General features: G+C 46.3%; 1 protein-coding gene and 1 non-coding gene across 5 annotated transcripts in view; one reads left to right on the top strand and one right to left on the bottom strand.

The window, feature by feature from the left end:
* Positions 1-22,067, top strand: part of DNAI7 (dynein axonemal intermediate chain 7) — a 32,764-nt gene that overhangs the window by 2,388 nt on the left and 8,309 nt on the right. The window contains exons 1-10 of one of the 4 annotated variants that reach the window (XM_060279193.1): positions 928-960; positions 1,585-1,602; positions 4,870-4,954; positions 5,188-5,279; positions 7,045-7,146; positions 7,430-7,567; positions 9,248-9,394; positions 16,070-16,173; positions 18,137-18,410; positions 20,508-20,619. In XM_060279193.1, the coding sequence (XP_060135176.1) occupies positions 958-960; positions 1,585-1,602; positions 4,870-4,954; positions 5,188-5,279; positions 7,045-7,146; positions 7,430-7,567; positions 9,248-9,394; positions 16,070-16,173; positions 18,137-18,410; positions 20,508-20,619 (1,075 nt within the window). In that variant the 5' untranslated portion in view covers positions 928-957. Of the gene's footprint in view, positions 1-914; positions 961-1,584; positions 1,603-4,869; positions 4,955-5,187; positions 5,280-7,044; positions 7,147-7,429; positions 7,568-9,247; positions 9,395-16,069; positions 16,174-18,136; positions 18,411-20,507; positions 20,620-22,067 lie in introns of those variants that run through there. The other 3 variants (XM_060279196.1, XM_060279194.1, XM_060279195.1) reach the window with 3 other exon arrangements.
* On the bottom strand, positions 20,736-20,810 carry TRNAK-UUU (transfer RNA lysine (anticodon UUU)). Its single transcript has one exon. It is a non-coding gene; the product is annotated as a tRNA-Lys (tRNA).

Genomic DNA, 22,067 nt, shown 5'->3' with positions numbered 1-22,067 from the left:
TTGTTGTTGTTGTTATCGGGATCCCAAAAGCTGTTCTTGGTGGCCAGACCCCACTGGGAACAGCTTGCCATAATCACTGACTCTCAGCCTAACCTATTTTATATGGTTATTAGAATAAAATGGGTTGGATAAGTATTCTCACCGCCTTGAGCTCCTTGGAGGAAAGGTGGACTAAAACTGCAATATATATATATACTCTGTATATATACTGTATATATATTTGTGTGTGTGTGTGTGTGTGTGTGTGTACTGCTCAACCTTCGGAGTGGTTTGTGGCTGAGTGGCTCCACACAGTGGAGTCAGTGCATGTTTACTCAGAAGTAAGCCCCGCTGAGTTCAGTGGGACTTACTTCCCAATATGCACGCTTTGGGTGCTGCTAAACTATTGCAACGGGGGTGGGGGAGTTCTGATCTTCTGCATTGTGTATTTATGGGCAACTGTCCCTCTCAGGAGAGAGAGTTAGTAAAGGCTTCAAAAATAACCCTGAAATCTGAACTGTAGACAAAAGGGCTTTTGCTGCTTAGACTCATAGCAAGTGGCTTACCTGTAAATCATAGCGGTAGGGAGAAAAGTTCAAGAGTTAGAGGGGGACCTACACTTCCGGATTGCATTCGGAGGCCTCCCTTTAGAGAAACAGAAAAACATATCACTTGGAGGAATCCCAGATCTTTTTGGACCATTCTATAGTATTTATGAGGCTTGCCTGCCCTTTATGTGTGTGTGTGTGGGGGGGTTTGTTTCTTTATGCATGTGCCGCATTTTGGAACCGGAAGTATGTTACAGTTTTGCGCCTTAGCTCCTTGGGAGAATTTCCTCTCTGAAGAGATTTCAATAGGCTGCAAGTGGAGGGCGGAGCTAAGGGCTCGTGGGCGGGGCTCGTTGCCTTGGAAACAGAGGGGCGGGCTGTAAACAACTTTCCAGCCTGCCGGTCTGGGCGAGCAGAGGGAGAAGGCGAGATGGTGAGAGGGGGAAGTGGGCAGAGGCTTGCACCTACATCAAAATGTGGGGGGGGGGAGGAGTGGGTTGTGTCATTAGCATAAATCTGCATACCCAAACTAGGTGCATTCATTGCGAGTCAAATAAATGTGTGGAAGGCTTAGTTAGTGCAATGGCCATCTCCCCCTCATCTGCCCTTTGCAAAATGCTTTAAAGAATCCTTAGACAATTGGCATTAGTATGTTTTATTTTATGCAAAGCACATAATTATGCATGCTTTAAATTCTTCAGAAATAGCAAAAATATAATTCGTTTAAACCTGGGACGTGCTGCCCCCTGCTGCTTCCGCTAGGGTTGTGAAAATCTGGACACAAAAGTTGTTGAGCTTTTTGAGCAATTTTAAAGGAAATTCGCTTTCTGACATGGGTTGTCAAATGTCCATTTCCCCAGACATTTCAGCGATTTCTAACCAGACACTGTTTCGAACGGCCAAATCCCGGCTATGTCCAGGAAATCCCAGACGTATGGCAACCCTAGCTGCCACCCCCCACAGTATACACGTATATATATATTTCCAGCTTTGACAATTTGTTTATGATACCTGCTTTCTTCTGACTTTCTCTCTTCTTTTGCCTTGCAACATTTAGGGTCCAAAAAAGAAAAAGGTAGGTAGGTTGCGAGTTAGGTAGGTAGTCCAGTAGATCAGCTACGTATTGTTGCCACAACTGCATATAGTTACAATAGCCCAAATACCAAGTATTCATAATGCAGTTTCAGTTTCTATCCTGCTTTTATGCGAGAAATTATATTAAACGCTGCTTGTATGGTCATTCGGCATATATATATTATTGAAAAACATATTTCAGTTCAAGAACTGTTTGGTTAAAGGTTGTAGTTATTATTTATAAGGTGGCAATTATTTATATCAGCTTTTCCCAAGCTGGTGCCCTCCAAGCATTGCTGAACTACAATTCCCATCACCCCTGAAGATTGGCTGCACTGGCTGGGGCTGATGGGAATTAGAGTCCAAAACATCTGGAAGGCATCAGGTTGAGGGAGGCTGGCTTTACATGATAGTTGGCCATGCTGGCTGGGACTTATGGGATGTTCTTCCTCCCTTGGTTACAATTAGCAATATTTTTTTTAAAGGTTCCTTGTCAACTACCTTACCTGGTCACCCTGTCCCTAAATACTTGGCCTAGAATCACAGAAGCACAGACTTGTACAGTTGGACAGGACCACAAGGGTCATCTTGTCCAAACCCCTGCAATGTAGGGATCTTTTGCCCCATGTGGGGCTCGAACTCATGGCCCTGAGATTAAGAGTCTCATGCTCTACTGACTGAACTATAGCTCCCAATGCAATACAATGGTACCTCTACTTACGAATTTAATGCGTTCCGAACGCACATTCATAAGTCGAAAAAATTTGTAAGTTGAATCCCATAGGAATGCATTGGGAGAAAAAAATTGTAAGTAGAAGCAACCCTATCTAAAAATTCGTAAGTAGAAAAAATCCTATCTAAACCACATCCAAAATGGCGGACGGAGCTCCATTCGTAAGTAGAAACATTCGTAAGTAGAGTTATTCGTAAGTAGAGGTACCACTGTATAGTCTTTGCTTTACATCCAAACTGCTAATCATAGAATCATAGAGTTGGAAGAGACCACAAGGGCCATCCAGTCCAACCCCCTGCCAAGCAGGAAACACCATCAAAGCATTCTTGACATATGGCTGTCAAGCCTCTGCTTAAAGACCTCAAAAGAAGGAGACTCCACCACACTCCTTGGCAGCAAATTCCACTGTCGAACAGCTCTTACTGTCAGGAAGTTCTTCCTAATGTTTAGGTGGAATCTTCTTTCTTGAAGTTTGAATCCATTTCTCCGTGTCCGCTTCTCTGGAGCAGCAGAAAACAATCTTTCTCCCTCCTCCATGTGACATCCTTTCATATATTTGAACATGGCTATCATATCACCCCTTAACCTTCTCTTCTCCAGGCTAAACATACCCAGCTCCCTAAGCCGTTCCTCATAAGGCATCGTTTCCAGGCCTTTGACCATTTTGGTTGCCCAAATGTTAGGTCCTCCATCCAAACCACCTGCTGCTCCTAGCTAGGAGAGAGATGCATAAGCTCTGGCTCTTAGACAACCCACATTGTTTCACTGGAATTCATCCTGCCACTCTCTATATCTACATCTATATATGTGTGTCAACTGGTATGCTCGTAATGGAGATTGTTCTGCTGCAGTCCTGCTTCCAGTCTTCTTCCTCCTGCACTGCTGTGAGCTAAGCCCTGGTTTGGCTTCGCTCCTCCAGGCAAACCTGTAAACCATAGAACAAACCTTAGTTACAGCTCATGGCTTGTCTGGAATGCGACAAATCACAAGACTTGGTTTGGATGGTATACTAAGGTAAACCGTAGCTTCCTAAACAGCAGAACAGTGATCTCCCTTTGTCCGCAGCCTTGTCTGTTCGCACAAAAGCCTTATTTACGTACAAACCAACTCTGTATCTAGAGATGTGTGTTTCAGCAATGGGCAGGAGAAACCACTTCCTCCTTTTTCCTTCTAAATTCCTCCTGTTTTGTTCAGTGAAGTTTGCTAAATGGATGGTTTTCAAACAGTGCTCCTGGTAACCGTAGAAGTCTGTGGAAGTTCACCAGCAGTTTCTCATGGCCAAACCACGTGAGATGTTATCCCTGCATTTAAAACAGCTTGTTAAAACTTTGTTGTTTAGTTGTTTAGTCGTGTTCGACTCTTCGTGACCCATGGACCAGAGCACGCCAGGCACTCCTGTCTTCCACTGCCTCCTGCAGTTTGGTCAAACTCGCGTTCGTAGCTTCGAGAACACTGTTAAAACTTACCACTCCTGTTTTGGGCAAAAGGCAGTTGTGAGTCCCTGGATCCGGAGCATGCTCCAGACCCAGCATCAGTTTCCTGCTAAAAATTGCCCGCTTTCTGCCTATTCTTCTCTTGGAAGTGCTATTTGCTCCCATTGTGGTTCACTTCATGTCATTCGGCCTGGGAGGATTTCTGACTTTCACAATGACACGCTTGTGCAAGCACTGGTTGGTGTCTGGTGAGAGTCAGATTATTCCATGGAGTGATAATGGACTGGGTTCCCCTAAGGCTGCATCTCTCTCTGCTTCCCAGAGCTTTTCGGTTTGAACGCTGTATGATGGCTGAAGACTTTGGAAGCATTGCTTTCCTTCGCTCAAAGAAGTGTCTTGATCTATGCAAACTGGGGGCTGCTGTGGGGGGGGGGATTCAGCTCAGAATCAACCCCAGAGCAGGTGCCAGCGAAGTGGTGGGTGCTGGAAGCCCTGGGCCCCGACAGCTGCTCATGGGTGCCACTCACTGGCACCAGGCCTGAGTAAGGAGAGATGGGAGAGAAAGAAACCTGCCCTGTCTCTCCTCACACATCACTCCTTTTAGCAGTTGCATTCCAGTAGATCTTCAGAACTAAGCAATCTGTTTCCAAAGCTCGATAGAAGACAGAACCAAAGCACAATAAATTAATATTGTGTTAAAAAGAAGAAGAAGAAGATCACAACTAACCTTGCACTATTCCATTTTTGTATGGAAAAATATGCAGGCTGGCTAAACGAAATAAATAATCCTTATCCCAACACCGGGAATAAAGTGCTGAGCCCCAATTGTGCTATCGTCTCTCTCTCTCTCTCTCTCTCTCTCTCTCTCTCTCTCTCTCTCTCTCTCTCTCTCTCTCTCTGTCCTTTTCCCCCTTAAAAATGTTTAGGGGTACTCTCATTTTGACTCAAGAAAACCACCATTTTATACTTCAAATTGGAAAAAATAAATACAGTAAATGGACAAAAGTACAAAGATTCACAAAATGTTTAGGGGTATGCATCACACCAGAAAAAAGCAGCGAGAAATAGTAATATATGGGTTTCCCCCCTTTTTTAAATTCAGTCAGGTGGTGGTAAAAAGAAGCTTAGCAAAGCTGAAAAGATGAGGCTGCTGAGAGAAGAGGAGGAGAGAAGACTTCTGGAGGAAGGTAGGACGTATTTCACACCATGCTCCCTTGTTAAATTGGTGGAGTAAGAAGGCTGGAGGCTCCATTATCCTTCTGCTTCTGGATATTTGGCTTCCATGCCTTTCTCATCCCACTGCATCGTCCTAAGTCTTCATGTGCAAACACAGTTGGTGTTTGCAACAGTTTGCTCGCATTATTAAACTCATTTCCATCTCACTGTTGACAATTTCTGTTTCTCCCCCCCCCCCCCCCAGAGCAGGCCCGAATACGTGCCGAGCTAGAGGAAGCTGCACGACTTGAAAGGGAAAGGATTGAACGAGAGAAGACGGAACGACTAGAGGCCAAGGTTAGTGCACACACACAGAGAAAGTTAGAAATTGCCTTCGGTTGAGTCTGACCATTTGTCCATCTGTCATCTACGTTGTCTGGTGGTGACAACAACGGAGGGACATTCCTAGCTCTGCCTGAGATATTGACCCTTGGATATTGTTCATGAGAGACTGGTGAGCTGCAGCTTTCCCCAGGCTTTGCTTCCGAGTGGCCGTGTTCAGTACCAGGATAATAGGATGGTGGTTTTCATGGGATGCGAATAAGGCTGCGCAAGCATCAGGCTCCCAGACTCCCCCTCTCCTGTTGTGTGGCTCTAAGGAGTAGGTACATGTCACAGCGCTGTCAGTCAAAGAATGTCCAGAGGAAGGAATTAACTCTTCATTGCCAGAAGTACAAGTTAGGGACAGTCATGTCCATCTGTCTTATGTCTCTCAGCTGCTCCTAGGTGTGCCGCTGATTAGGCAGGTGCAGCAATAGAGAGACCCCACCCCAGACCTTGGCTTATGTATCTTACCCACCAGAGCTGTGCACAAACAGGTGAAGACTATGCCTGCGTGTAACCTGCCTCTGCTTCTCCCTCTTCAGTCCTCTCCTAGTCCTGGGAGACAGCGGAGCAGCAGGAGGAGGTGTGGAAGCGCTTGACTCCACACCAGCCTGACTTCTCTCTCTCTCCTCCTTCTCCTGCCTCTGACTCTCGTCTCCTGGCTGTTACAGGCTCCCCCAGTTTACAGATGCTTCCTTCCAAGTCAGTCTCCAACCTTCCTTTCTCTTGGTGTCCACTTCTGGGCACCACAGTTCAAGAAGGATACTGACAAGCTGGAACGTGTCCAGAGGAGGGCAACCAAAATGGTCAAAGGCCTGGAAACGATGCCTTAGGAGCAGGCATCCCCAAACTTTGGCCCTCCAGATGTTTTGGACTACAATTCCCATCATCCCTGACCACTGGTCCTGTTAGCTAGGACCATGGGAGTTGTAGGCCAAAACATCTGGAGGGCCGCAGTTTGGGGATGCCTGCTTATGAGGAATGGCTTAGGGAGCTGGGCATGTTTAGCCTGGAGAAGAGAAGGTTAAGGGGTGATATGATAGCCATGTTCAAATATATGAAAGGATGTCATATAGAGGAGGGAGAAAGATTGTTTTCTGCTGCTCCAGAGAAGCGGACACGGAGAAATGGATTCAAACTACAAGAAAGAAGATTCCACCTAAACATTAGGAATAACTTCCTGACAGTAAGAGCTGTTCGACAGTGGAATTTGCTGCCAAGGAGTGTGGTGGAGTCTCCTTCTTTGGAGGTCTTTAAGCAGAGGCTTGACGGCCATCTGTCAGGAATGCTTTGATGGTGTTTCCTGCTTGGCAGGGGGTTGGACTGGATGGCCCTTGTGGTCTCTCCCAACTCTATGATTCTATGGTGATCAGTACCTTCCAATGACAGCTTTGGAACAGCTCTGCATCACACCAGGGATTGCAACCTTTTCGGAGCTGGGAGCACATTTGCAAACTGCAGAAGCTGTCTTGGGCCCCACGCCCAGCCCTTCCTGGTGACCAAGCACATACTGCAGCCTAGCGCTTGTTTTAGGCCTAATGTAATGGGTTGAGGGACCACTGCAGGCACCGCCAAGGCCAAGAGCCAGGAATGATGGGAGTTGTAGTCCAGCAACAGTCAGAAGACCATCCATTTCCCCAACCTTGAGTGAGTGGATTGCGGCATAAATAGCTCTCCAGACAGGTGCTCCTTATCATGCAGGTCAAAATAAAAACCAATGTGGTTATGTTCCATGCAGGATCAAGAACGCAGAGGGATTGAACTTTCTGAACTTTCTGTTCTAGAAGAAAACTTTCTGACCGCAGCCCAGTGGAAGTCGAAATACAGAGCTCTCGCTCAGGTATACGTGGGTCTCGAATCACACAGTGTTAATAGCCATAGAATACTTCCGCTCCGGTTTCCTTAAGAAAAAAAAATGGAATCAAAAGCGAAATTTTAAATGCTGGAGATGTCATGCAGCCTCCTTTTAATAATAAAAGTTTATAACAGCAGTGGAAATGGGCAGTCACCTCAAATCTGGGAGACCATAAAGCATAAAATGCATTTATCCGGTTGCCTTGATATCTCCCTATTAATTCATTTCTTCTTTATGCCACAGTATTTTGTGTCTTATTTCCTCCTAGTGGAACCACTACACAGGCTGCGATGGGAGCCCAGACCCAACCATCCCCCAGGAGATCAATACTTTTATGAGCTTGTGGAAAGAAGACCCAAATAATGACATCCAGCTTGTTATTGCGAAGGGCAACAAGGTGCTGGAAGTAAGTCTTTGTCATTTGGGAGAAAAGGAAGAAGTTCCTCCTGGATCAGGCCCGTGGCCCATCTAGTCCAGCACCCTGTTCTCACAGTGGCTGAACAGTTGCCTGTGGGAAACCAACAAGCAGGATTCGAAGTGTCCTCCCTTCCCCTGAATGCAGCTGGCATTCAGAAGCGTTGCTGCTCCAGCTGTGGAGGAAGAGTATAGCCATCGTGGCTAATAATAATAATAATAGTAATATAATTGTACCCTGCCCATCTGACTGGGTATCTCCAGCCCTCTTCTCTTTCCTTGGTTGCCGTGATGCATAAAAGGTTTGGAACCAGACTTTGTCAAGTTTAGAGTAGACCCACTGATTTCAATGAGTCTATTCTGTGCGTAACTGAATCCATCCCATGGATTTTGCCCCACGTGCTCCTGATTCTATGGGATCTTTTGCTTGGGGGGGGGGCAGAACCTCAGTTTGCTATGTATTTTTTATTGATTTAGGGAGGAGGCAGCTGCCCCTCCCTACCTCCCTTGGGTCCCTGACCCATGGTCAGTGGTGACCCTGGAGGTGGGCGACCAGATGTGGCGGCACGGTCATAAGTGAATCCTGCCAAGACTGAAGTTGAAACTTGAAAGAAGAAGTCTTAGCAAACCTTGTGATTGAGGGCAGAAAGGGGATACTGATCTTCCTGGCAGGCGATTTTAGAGGAAGAGGGAAGATTTTAGAGGAAGAGGGAAGTGGGTGCCAGAAAGAAAAAGATAGGGAAAGGGGTGTGGCCCACTGAGTTTTTGCTCTGGCTCTGCCCAAAGCTGACACCAGCTTCACTCACGTTTGGCAAGTGGCCAAAGGAATGTGGCCCTTGACAGGAAAAAAAATGCTGCTTAATCCTGGTTTAGGTCAAATCTGCTTTTAGGGCTTCAGTGGTTGAATTGTGCCCAGAAGCAAAATGGAAGCAAAATTCCAGCAATCATTTTAAGTTATCTTCTCTTTCATTTCATGGTTGAGCTGGTTTTTATTTCTGTCATATCTTCCCCCCCACCTTATTGTCATAGCTGCCAAGTCTCCCGTTTTCCCCGGGAAACCCCCCGTTTTTACTTACCTTTTCCCGGTGGTCCCCTGTATCACTTCGTCTCCCGTTTTTCTCCATTATTTTCTCCTGCCGGTGGCCAACCCCCTGATTTGCCCTTCTATGGGCACAAAAAATGGCCGCTGCCAGTTTCAAAAGTCGTATCTACGCATGACCGGAAGTGCATAGATGCGACTTCCGGTGTCGGCGGCAGCCATTTTGGTGCCCATAGATGGGCGGGGCGACACCAGAAGTTGCGTCGCCGCACTTCCGGTCATGCATAGAAGCTACTTTTGAAGCCGGCGGTGGCCATTTTTGGTGCCCATAGAAGGGCAAAGTGCCACCGGAAGTTGCATCGACGCAACTTCCGGTGTCACACGGCTGCCGGTCCTGGATTCTGCAGTCCGGGACTTGGAAGGTAAGCTTTTTGTGCACTGCTTGGATCTGCGGTGTTAAGCCCTCTATACGTTGCTGCAATAAATGAATGTGTAAGACGCTCACAAGACCGTGTTTTCAGTGCTCCTGCAAAACCACCCCCTCCTTCTCCCTTGATCTCTAGCATGCAGAATATTGAATTCCTCCTGTTTATCTTATTATCAACTAACAGAGAAAGTTCAAATGTCTCCTAGCTAATCGAGAAGTTGGAATTTTTCATCATGGACACTCCTTTCCATGAGCTCTCTGTGAAGCATGTTGCGCAGTACACGGAAACCATCCAGCAACTGCAGTCTCTCCTTCATGACAAATACAACGCAGCCACAGAACAAATGCTGAGGGTAAACGGATGCTGGTATTATTTCAGATCCTTGAGGTTGCCTGTTGCTTCTTACCATCGGTGGGACAGCAGGGTGATGTGAATGCAGCGGCGCTGTGGTCTAAACCTCTGAGCCTCTTGGGCTTGCTGATCAGAAGGTTGGCAGTTCAAATCCCCGCGATGGAGTGAGCGCCTGTTGCTCTGCCCCAGCTCCTGCCTAGCAGTTCGAAAGCACACCAGTGAAAGTAGATAAATAGGTACCACTGGGGCGGGAAGGTAAATGGCGTTTCCATGCGCTCTGGCTTCCATCATGGTGTCCCATCGCGCCAGAAGCAGTTTAGTCATGCTGGCCACATGACCCGGAAAGCTGTCTGTGGACAAACGCCAGCTCCCTTGGCCTGAAAGTCAGTCAGAGCTTGGAGTGCAGCGACTGAGGAAGGAGCAGAAGGGCTGCTGCCTCTTGGATTTGGGTGACTGTTCAGGCTTGTGTGGGTGTTTGTTTCTGGCTGTGACCTTGTTTGTTTCTGGCTGTGACCTTTCACCTAGAAGTGTGAGTCAGGAAGTTCAGGTGATTAGCTGTGGGCGGAGCTAGTCAGAGCTTGGAGTGCAGCGACTGAGGAAGGAGCAGAAGGGCTGCTGCCTCTTGGATTTGGGTGACTGTTCAGGCTTGTGTGGGTGTTTGTTTCTGGCTGTGACCTTGTTTGTTTCTGGCTGTGACCTTTCACCTAGAAGTGTGAGTCAGGAAGTTCAGGTGATTAGCTGTGGGCGGAGCTAGTCAGAGCTTGGAGTGCAGCGACTGAGGAAGGAGCAGAAGGGCTGCTGCCTCTTGGATTTGGGTGACTGTTCAGGCTTGTGTGGGTGTTTGTTTCTGGCTGTGACCTTGTTTGTTTCTGGCTGTGACCTTTCACCTAGAAGTGTGAGTCAGGAAGTTCAGGTGATTAGCTGTGGGCGGAGCTAGTCAGAGCTTGGAGTGCAGCGACTGAGGAAGGAGCAGAAGGGCTGCTGCCTCTTGGATTTGGGTGACTGTTCAGGCTTGTGTGGGTGTTTGTTTCTGGCTGTGACCTTGTTTGTTTCTGGCTGTGACCTTTCACCTAGAAGTGTGAGTCAGGAAGTTCAGGTGATTAGCTGTGGGCGGAGCTAGTCAGAGCTTGGAGTGCAGCGACTGAGGAAGGAGCAGAAGGGCTGCTGCCTCTTGGATTTGGGTGACTGTTCAGGCTTGTGTGGGTGTTTGTTTCTGGCTGTGACCTTGTTTGTTTCTGGCTGTGACCTTTCACCTAGAAGTGTGAGTCAGGAAGTTCAGGTGATTAGCTGTGGGCGGAGCTAGTCAGAGCTTGGAGTGCAGCGGCGCGCGCCTAGCGGCGCGCGCAGTTTGAACCATCTTTGTGATCTAGGGCAGCAAGTCTCACACGTTTGTTAGGGGGGACCTAGGCCTCTTCCTCTTTCCCCCTTGACCTCAAGGTTTTCAAGATGGAGGTGGAGGGAACAAGCATTGTCACCTGCAATTCCTGTGCAATGTTTGTTTTCTTGCCAAAGGATGTGGGTAGCTACACCTGCAACAATTGCAAGTTGGTTGCCCTACTAGAAAACAAGGTTGCCCTTCTGGAAGAGAAGGTGCAGCAGCTTCAGGGGCGTGTATCTACGCTCCAGAGAATTAAAGAGCTGGAGCTTTTCTTGGATGCAGCAGAGCACACTGTCTGCACCAAGGATGAGACAGGGGATCTCCCTGAGGAGGAGGTCAGTTCCCCAACACAGCAGCCAGATGTATGGAGGAACGTGACTCATAGAAGTAGAAGGCCCAGGGATCACTCTGAGTGCTTAGAATTACACAACCGTTTTGAAGTGCTCATGGAAGACGAGAAACAGACTCCACCTGAGGATCTCTCCCTCATCACAGTTGATGAGGAATATGAAGACGAGCAACCAAGTCAGTCCTCTAGGAATATGCAGGTAACCTTGGAAGGGACAGCACATGGAAGAATCCCAACCAAGCCTATGAAGAGGCGAGTAGTGGTGATTGGGGATTCCCTACTGAAGGGTACAGAAGCAGTAATCTGTGGGCCTGACAAGATGTCTCGAGAGGTGTGCTGTCTACCTGGGGCCAAGATCAAAGATGTAACAGAACGGCTGCAAGGAATCATAAAACCCACCGACAAATACCCCTTCCTTTTGGTGCATGTGGGAACCAATGACACTGCAAGCCATAGCTTACAGAAGATCAAAAATGATTATGAGGCTCTGGGCAGGAAGTTGAAGCAATTAGATGCACAAATTGTCATCTCTTCTGTCCTCCCAGTTGAACGACATGGCCCAGGGAGAGAGGGAAAAATAGGGGAAGTGAACAACTGGCTTCGCAAATGGTGCAAACAGGAACGGTTTGGATTCCTAGATCACGGTCTGCAGTTTCTTGAAGATGGACTTCTGGCAAGTGATGGACTGCACCTCACAAAAGTTGGGAGGAATGTTTTTGCCACGAAACTCAAAAACCTCATCAGGAGGGCTTTAAACTGACTTATGTGGGGGAGGGAGACAGTGGTCCTGAAGGTAGGAGTCTATCAAATGCTGAAGATGATCATCCGAATGTCAAGGACCAAATGGAGCAAGCAGCATGCAGACCTAGTGGTGGGACGAAAATATCCTTAAATAAGAGACATGGGGGAATGATCAACGGTCTTCAATGTCTGTATACTAATGCACAGAGCATGGGAAATAAACAAGATGAACTTGAGCTCTTGGTACAGCAAACTAAATATGACATAATAGGCATCACTGAAACCTGGTGGGATGAGTCTCATGACTGGAATGTAGTAATAGAGGGATACAATCTATTTAAGAGAAATAGACCAAACAGGAAAGGAGGAGGAGTAGCTTTATATGTTAGGGATATGTATACCTGTGAAGAGATCCAGGATTTAAAACTTCAAAGCCAAATTGAGAGTATCTGGGTCAAAATTAAGGGAGAGAAAAACAACAGTGATCTCATTGTGGGAGTTTACTATAGATCCCCAAGCCAAACTGAGGACACAGATGATGCCTTCCTGGAACAGATGGCCAAGCATTCCAAAGGAAGTGAGATAGTAGTAATGGGGGATTTCAACTATCCTGATATTTGTTGGATGTCAAACTCAGCCAAGAGCATAAGGTCGAACAGATTCCTCACTGGCCTTGCAGACAACTTCATTGTCCAGAAAGTGGGAGAAGCAACAAGAGGATCAGCCATTTTAGATCTGGTCCTAACCAATAGTGATGACTTGGTTAGTGGGGTAGAAGTGGCAGGATCATTAGGTGGGAGTGACCATGCTCTTCTGGAGTTTATTATCCAGTGGAAAGGAGCAACCAAGCATACTAAGGTCCAAATTCTAGACTTTAAGAAAGCCGACTTCAGAAAACTTAGGGAAACGCTGGGTGAAATCCCATGGACAGTAATACTAAAAGGGAAGGGAGTTCATGATGGTTGGGAGTTTGTTAAAAGGGAGATATTAAAAGCACAACTTCAGGCAATACCAATGAGACGGAAACATGGAAGGTGCCTAAAGAAGCCAGGCTGGCTATCTAAAGAACTTTTGACTGAGTTAAGATTTAAAAGGGATATGTACAAAAAATGGAAAAGGGGGGAAATCTCCAGAGAGGAATTCAAACATATAGCCAGCACGTGTAGAGACAAAGTCAGAAAAGCTAAAGCACAGAATGAACTCAGGCTCGCCAGAGAGGTTAAAAGCAACAAAAAGGGCTTTTATGGGTATGTCCGTAGCAAAAGGAAAAACAAGGAAACAGTGGGGTCACTCAGAGGAGAAGATGGTGAAATGCAAACAGGGGACAGAGAAAGGGCAGAACTCCTCAATGCCTTCTTTGCCTCAGTCTTCTCCAAGAAAGAAAAAAACGCCCGACCTGAAGAATATGGAGCAGATGATTCAGCAGGGGAAACACAGCCCAGAATGAGTAAGGAGGTAGTACAAGAATACTTGGCTAGTTTAGATGTATTTAAGTCTCCAGGGCCAGATGAACTACATCCAAGAGTATTAAAAGAACTGGCAGAGGTGATTTCAGAACCACTGGCAATAATCTTTGAAAATTCCTGGAGAACAGGCGAAGTTCCAGCAGACTGGAGGAGGGCAAATGTTGTCCCTATTTTCAAAAAGGGGAAAAGAGAGGACCCAAACAATTACCGCCCAGTCAGCCTGACATCAATACCAGGAAAGATTCTAGAGCAGATCATTAAGCAAACAGTCTGTGAGCACCTAGAAAGAAACTCTGTGATCACTAAAAGTCAGCATGGGTTCCTGAAAAATAAGTCATGTCAGACTAATCTGATCTCATTTTTTGACAGAATTACAAGCCTGGTAGATGAAGGGAACGCTGTGGATGTAGCCTATCTTGATTTCAGCAAGGCCTTTGACAAAGTGCCCCATGGTATTCTTGTAAAGAAGCTGGTAAAATGTGGGCTAGACAATGCTACCATTCAGTGGATTTGTAGCTGGCTTACTGACCGAACCCAAAGGGTGCTCATCAATGGCTCCTCCTCATCCTGGAGAGTAGTGACTAGTGGGGTGCCAAAGGGTTCTGTCTTGGGCCCAGTCTTGTTCAACATCTTTATCAATGACTTGGATGATGGGCTTGAGGGAATCCTGAGCAAGTTTGCAGATGACACCAAATTGGGAGGGGTGGCTAACACCCCAGAGGACAGGATCACACTTCAGAATGACCTTAACAGATTAGACAACTGGGCCAAAGCAAACAAGATGAATTTTAACAAGGAGAAATGTAAAGTACTACACTTGGGCAAAAAAAATGAAAGGCACAAATACAGGATGGGAGACACCTGGCTTGAGAGCAGTACATGTGAAAAGGATCTAGGAGTTTTGGTTGACCACAAACTTGACATGAGTCAGCAGTGTGATGCAGCAGCTAAAAAAGCCAATGCAATTCTGGGCTGCATCAATAGGAGTATAGCATCTAGATCAAGGGAAGTAATAGTACCACTGTATTCTGCTCTGGTCAGACCCCACCTGGAGTATTGTGTCCAGTTCTGGGCACCACAGTTCAAGAAGGATACTGATAAGCTGGAACGTGTCCAGAAGAGGGCAACCAAAATGGTCAAAGGCCTGGAAACGATGCCTTATGAGGAACGGCTTAGGGAGCTGGGTATGTTTAGCCTGGAGAAGAGAAGGTTAAGGGGTGATATGATAACCATGTTCAAATATATAAAAGGATGTCATATAGAGGAGGGAGAACGGTTGTTTTCTGCTGCTCCAGAGAAGCGGACACGGAGCAACGGATTCAAACTACAAGAAAGAAAATTCCACCTAAACATTAGGAAGAACTTCCTGACAGTAAGAGCTGTTCGGCAGTGGAATTTGCTGCCAAGGAGTGTGGTGGAGTCTCCTTCTTTGGAGGTCTTTAAGCAGAGGCTTGACAGCCATCTGTCAGGAATGCTTTGATGGTGTTTCCTGCTTGGCAGGGGGTTGGACTGGATGGCCCTTGTGGTCTCTTCCAACTCTATGATTCTATGATTCTATGATTCTATGAAAGCGAGATGAGTGCCACAACTCAATAGTTGCCTTTGACTGGACTTAACCATCCAGGGGTCCTTTACCTTTTACCTTTTTAGGAGGCTAGATTGCCTCCACCGGTGCATTTGCACTGTGTAGACCTCCCTGCCACCTCGCTACTCCTAGGAAGCTGCATGGTTTCACTTCCTGGGAGATCAGGTAAGCTGCCTCCAGCCCACCTTCCGCTAGTGTCTTGAGGGCTGATGCACACATTATGGCTCGTTTGGTTTGAATTGCACCTAAAATGTAATGTGTGTATGGGCACAAGGGTTTAGAAACCTGTATTATCATGTGGTCAATACATATCGTAGACCGGATTGGCTGCAGATACCTGCCAGGTATTCCTTGGTTCACAAACTTGGTTTTGCTCCACCTAATGTGTGGAAGGTAAAGGTAAAGGTAAAGGGACCCTTGACCATTAGGTCCAGTTGTGACCGACTCTGGGGTTGCGGTGCTCATCTCGCATTATTGGCCGAGGGAGCCAGCATACAGCTTCCAGGTCATGTGGCCAGCATGACAAAGCCACTTCTGGCGAACCAGAGCAGCACATGGAAATGCCGTTTACTTTCCCGCTGTAGCGGTACCTATTTATATACTTGCACTTTGACGTGCTTTCAAACTGCTAGGTTGGCAGTATCTGGGACCGAGCAATGGGAGCTCATCCCGTCGCGGGGATTCGAACTGCCAACCTTCTGATCGGCAAGCCCTAGGCTCTGTGGTTTGACCCACAGCGCCACCCGTGTCCCGTGTTGAAAGTACTCCAAAGTAATTGGCGTTAGCACATAGAATCATAGAACTGTAGAGTTTCTGCAATGCAGGAATCTTGCGCCCACAGCCGTTCCTGGGAGGGCTCGAACCACCGACTTTCTGGCTAACATCCAGACACACTGACCCATTGCACCACAATGACAGGAAGAAAAATGGGTGGGATCACTTGCAAGGATCCTGAGAATATGTCAGTTAGAAATCTGGGGGAGTTTATGGCTTTTCTTCCTGTAAGATTGCATTGAGATATTTTTACTCCCGATTCTCTTTCCATGGAGGCAACTCCCACTGGTCATTCCAATGCGACTTGCTCTCAAGAAGGGTCTATGTGCATCACTTATTTGTGCGGCAAGCCTTAATTCTCTCCGTTTCAATGTTCTGTGCAGGAAGCCAGCAGCTATGCAGAATCCGAAAGCGGGAACATGGAGGTTGTCATTAAGGAGCAGAACGTTACATTGTGCATTTGGGCAAATCTCAAGAAAGTTCCAAAGTAAGCGTTTGAAGAGGAGAGGGGGCTCGTTGAAAAGCTTTCCTTTTCGACTGGGAGCCATGATAACACAGTCTGGTCGCATGTCCTGGTCAGGTAACATTTGACATATTGATCAAGTGGAGTCGCTAGATGATGGTTACCTAGGTATTAGCATCTTCTAGTCCAGCCTCTTTCCTTAATGTCAGATGCTCTCCATTTAAAGCATCTCTGAATGGCCCAGCCTTTCCTTGAAAGACCTCCAAGGAAAAGATTCCACAAGATTCCTTAGCACAGGACCCTGTTGCTGAACTCTACTCAGGTGAGTCCCTTACCTGCAATGACAGGGGTGCATGCCAGCCTGTTGCTGTTTTGTCAGTCTTGCCGATCTCCCACACCTCAGGTCGGCTGTTAACCTTTTAAAAACATTTTTTAAAACTACATCAACCTTTATGCATTTATCTATTCGTTCATCTTTCCCTCGTTAATTAATCATTCATCCATCCATCCATCCATCCCTTCCTTTAGTGCTGCCCTGGGAATTGAAAGGGCAGAGGTTTCTTTTCTTTAAAAGTTTTTATTAATTTTCAAGGAATAGGATAGAAGCACAAACATAAAAAAGTCGGCAAACCCGGAAGTATCTTTGCCGTGCGTGCGTTCTGCGCCTGCGCAGAAGCGGCGTGCGCGGTCTGCGCAGGCGCAAAGTGCAAAATCGCACTTTGCGCATGCACAAAATGGACGCATCGACTTACGAAGGATTCGACTTCCGAAGAGCGCCGTGGAACGGATCGCCTTCTAAAGGTGCCACTGTAGTTTACTAAACCATGGCTTGTGTAATTATCTGAACTTTATCCAGTGGCTTAACTATGGTTTGTTTGCTGCCAACAAACCATGATTTGAAGCTGCTCTGGCTTGTTGGTTTACAGCGCTTGATTTGTTGTAATTGTGGTTTGGATGGACGCCCACCCGGCTGCAAAGGCATGAGGCAAGAACAGCTGGAAAACAATACCAACTTTGGAGAAACAAGCCATGGTTTGTTTGATTGTCTTTAGGACAACATGTGGTTAGCGCCAGGGCTGTTAAACAAACTATAGCTTAGTTATGTGAGAACTAGGCCATTGTTTTGGAATCGGGTTACATTAAGAAGTGTTGGTTCTGGTATAAGTCAGTGATGTTAGCAGGATTTTTATTCTCCTTCTTTTCTCCCCCTCCCTCTAATGAGATCCATGGTGTTCAAATCCGCCCCCTCTCTTTTCTGTTATGCTTGTCTTGCTGAAATGAATACAATTCAGTTTTTCTTTACATATTCATGAAAAGTATATAAAAAAAGGAAAATAAATTGGGATGTAAATGAATGTATCATATATAAAATATCAAATAAAATCAAATTTTATTAAACGGTCACAGACCAAATCAACTCATACAGCTATTCAACAAAGGGTAACACAGAAATAAACAGAGGACAATTTCAATACAAATTAGGCCATATCAACACTTTACAATTAAAGGACATAGATAAAATTAGATATTCGCATTCGCCTGCGTATTGACATTGGAAAGCTCTTGTTTCCTGCGTCTGATAGCAGAGACACAGAATTTGGCAACATTGATCGTAATTTTAGGGACCTTGTCTTCTATCAAGGCTCTCAGACATTGGGATTCTGGTTCATTTTTAAGCTTTTGTAAGGCTGCGGTGATAAAGGTCAGGCGTAGATCCTCGTAGAGACTGCAGTGCAGCAACACATGCAAATTTGTTTCCACTTCCGATGAGCCACATGGGCAAACACGTGACTCATACGGTTTACCCTCATATCCACCCAGCAACAGTGCAGAGGGCAACACATTAGAAAATATCAAATTTTAACTATGCAATGTTTGTATTCATAGGAGACTTACAAAATAGATGGGGGGAAAGATATTGAGATGGGTCAGAGTTTGTAAGACCGTTCTTGTGGTGCATAATTGTGTCTGCGTTCTTTGCAACCAGGTTCCGCAGCCAGATCTTTCACGACGACCAGAGGGAGCCATGGAACGGGTTTGAGCTCCCGAAGTCGCTGGCCATTTGCGATGTGGCCGTGCGCATCTTGCACACCCATTACGACCATTTGTCCCCTTTCCGGACTTTCCCTACCGAGCCCCCAAAGCTGGAGATGCCCCCCATCAAAACGGTGAAATCCGTGAGTAGCGTGGTCAAGAAAGGGAAAAAGGGCCGTAAGCTTGTAGGAGAAGTTAGTCAGGAAAGCAAGACAGAACATCTAAAGGTAAGGGTTGGCTGAGGGGGAAGAGGGCATCATTGGCTTAGTGTAGTAGATTGATAAGAGACAAGAGTTATGAAGCAAATTGCCTCTGTAGTAAGAATGTAGGGTTGTTTCCATCGTAGCATTTCATTCACACAGCAAGGACTTCCCCTTCCTTTCCCCTTCTGTGCACCCTCAAAATCTGTCCCTGAGGTTCCCCCAAGCCTCTGTGGCAGATTTTACCTCAAGGTTCGCTTCTCTCCATATGAACCTACCCGGACCCCAAGATCATCTTCTGAGGCCCTCCTTTGTGTGCCTCCTCCATGAGAGGTCCGGAGGGTGGCAACACAAGAACAGGGCCTTATCTGCAGTGGCTCCCCATTTGTGGGAAGCTCTCCCCAGGGAGGTTGACCTGGCGCCTTCATTATATATATTTTAGGCACCCGATGAAAACATTCCTCCTCCTCAGCTTTGGGACCTCCAATGCCCAATTAAATTTGTTGTAGAAGGGGGGAATATGACATGACCTGGAAGCTGTACGCAGGCTCCCGCGGCCAATAACGTGAGATGAGCGCCACAACCCCAGAGTCAGTCACAACTGGACCTAATGGTCAGGGGTCCCTTTACCTTTACTACTACTACTACTAGGGATGCGGGTGGTGCTGTGGTGTAAACCACTGAGCCTTGGAGTTGCCGATCAGAAGGTCGGCAGTTCGAATCCCCGCGATGGGGTGAGCTCCCGTTGCTCGGTCCCAGCTCCTGCCAACCTAGCAGTTCGAAAGCATGTCACAGTGCAAGTAGATAAATAGGTAAGGTAAACGGCGTTTCCGTGCGCTGCTCTGGTTCGCCAGAAGCGGCTTAGTCATGCTGGCCACATGACGCCGGCTACCTCGGCCAATAACGCGAGATGAGCGGCGCAACCCCAGAGTCGGTCACGACTGGACCTAATGGTCAGGGGTCCCCTTTACCTTTGCCTTTAATAAAGGGAAAACATTTTGGCAAAAGGTTTCCACAGTTCTCCAAGAGATATTCTGTTATGAGGTACCCTTAGATCTACGGTTGCATTTACTATGTAAAAGAGCACATAAGAGTAAACCGACAAGATCAGGCTCTATATTTCATGAGTCTAGATTAGGCATCCCCAAACTGCGGCCCTCCAGATGTTTTGGCCTACAACTCCCATGATCCCTAACTAAGAGGACCAGTGGTCAGGGATGATGGTAATTGTAGTCCAAAACATCTGGAGGGCTGAAGTTTGGGGGTGCCTGGTCTAGATGGAATACCTTATGCCAAGGCTTGTGTGAGAGAAAAATCAGATGAATAAATTTGATTTAATGAGGAATATTGTTAAACTAGAGGCTCTCCTTAAGGAGGGAGGTTTAGCAGAAGTATTTGTGAGCAGAATCTGGTGACTTGCATCAAAGGAGAGCTGCGAATTTCAAGGCAAGGAACTGATTATTTGTACCTACGTGGACATAAAATTAAGGTATTCAAGGAAAATTAAAAAGCTTTAAACAAAATGAAGACCATGTCAGAAAACAGTTGAAGTACCTGCAGCCCTTTAGTTTCATTGACATCTATCTATAACAGGGGTCAGCAAACTTTTTCAGCAGGGGGCCAGTCCACTGTCCCTCAGACCTTGTGGGGGCCAGGCTATATATTTTTTGGAGGGGGGGAATGTATGAATTCCTATGCCCCACAAATAACCAGGAGATGTATTTTAAATAAAAGGACACAATCTACTCATGTAAAAACATGCTGATTCCTGGACCGTCCGCGGGCCGGATTTAGAAGGTGATTGGGCCGCATCCGGCCCCCGGGCCTTAGTTTGGGAACCTCTGATCTATAACATTTATTTTTAGCTCTGTAATGGTAAAATGGTTTGTGTTTTATATAAAAGATTAAAAAACAGTTCTTTAAATATGGATGTTCTTAATATTTTGGACATGTAGATTGTGTATTGATAATCTGCACTAGTAAAGTTTATTTGAAAACCAATTCAGAGATGAAGTCAATACCCTAGCCCTCACTGTGCCCTGAGAAGTTTCCCATCTACAGTTTCCCTAACAAAGGATGTAGCAGGCCGGCATCTGCAGCAGGGTGTTTGTTTATTGTTTTTAGAGTGCCTTGCATAATTCCTCCAGCTTGGAAGTGAAGAGCACCAGTGAGGAGGAGGGGAGCATGGATAAAGTTTTTGACAAGAGCGCCAGCATCTTGAAATCTGTTTCCAGAGGTACTCAGTCAAGCTTTCTGTGCGCTGACTGTTGAATAATGGTGTCGGTTTAAAGCAGGGATGGGGATGTAGTCAAAGAATCATCTAGTCCAACCCCCTGCAATGCAGGACTCTTTTGCCCCACGTGGGGCTCGAACCCATGACCCTGAGATTAAAAGTCTCATGCTCTACCAACTGAGCTGTCCCAGGACCGGCCCATGTGTTGCTGGACTCCAGCTCCCCATCGTCCCTGGCATCTGTAGACATGATATATATTTAATGTAACGATTAAATATACTTTGACCCCAGGAGATGGTGTCCCTGTGGAACACCTTCCCATCACATGTCAAGGAGATAAAGAACTACACAACTTTTAGAAGACTTCTAAAGGCAGCCCTGTTATCAGGAAGTTTTTAATGTTTGATGTTTTACTATGTTTTTATATATGCTGCAAACTGCCCAGAGTGGCTGGGGAAACCCTACCAGATGGATGGGGAATGAATAATAATAATAATAATAATAATAATAATAATAATAATAATGTTTGCCTTTTTAACTCACTCATTGCAACTGATAATTTCTGATACAATCACACCTCGGTTCTTGAACACCCTTGAACTCGTACATTTCGGCTCCCGAACGATCGAAAACCGGAAGTGAGTGTTCTGGTTTTCAAACGTTCTTTTGGAAGCTGAACATCCGATGGGACTTCGGTGGCTTCTGATTGGCTGCAAGAGCTTCCAGCAGCCAACCAGAAGCCACGCTTTGGAAGTCGAACGGACTTCCGGAACGGATTCCGTTCGACCTCCGAGGTATGACTGTATCTGGAATATATTTACTGATACTTTGCAGCATAGCTGCCAAGTTATCCCTTTTTTTAAGGGATTTTCCCTTATGCTGAATAGGCTTCCGTGCGAGAAAAGGGAAAACTTGGCAGCTATGCTTTGCAGTCAATGTTTTTTGTCAATGTATCGTGCCAAACATGGTGTTTGTTCTCTGCTCTGTGATTTCTGCATTGCAGGGGGTTGAACTTGATGGCCCTTTGGGATCCCTTCTGATTCTACAATTCTAGGATTCTATTTGTATATGAAAGCCTGAATCAATTTGGGACCCAAATAGAGCAGCTTTTCCAGTGCTGCCCTCCCCAACAATAACCTCAAAATAGTGCATGGTTAGAGTAAAAAAACCCCACACTGATTCCAGGACCGGCTGGATTTAGAAGGCGATTGGGCTGGATCCGGCCCCCGGGCCTTAGTTTGCCTACCTATGCCCCAGTTTGGGTAAGGTCAGTAATAAAAGGTATTTCCATTAACGCATCCTCCCTGTAGCTATCCAACATAGATTATAACAAAAGGCTAACTTACCACAAATAGAAGGGTATTTATACTTTATTTTGTGCTGACTCACTCCCACAAGTCAAAGGGACACGGGTGGCGCTGTGGGTTAAACCACAGAGCCTAGGGCTTGCC

The sequence above is a fragment of the Zootoca vivipara genome, chromosome 10 (genome assembly GCF_963506605.1).
Source record: "Zootoca vivipara chromosome 10, rZooViv1.1, whole genome shotgun sequence".
Lineage (NCBI taxonomy): Eukaryota > Metazoa > Chordata > Lepidosauria > Squamata > Lacertidae > Zootoca > Zootoca vivipara.
The sequence above is the reverse complement of the archived record's forward strand: the minus strand, read 5'-3'. Positions and strand labels throughout refer to the sequence as shown.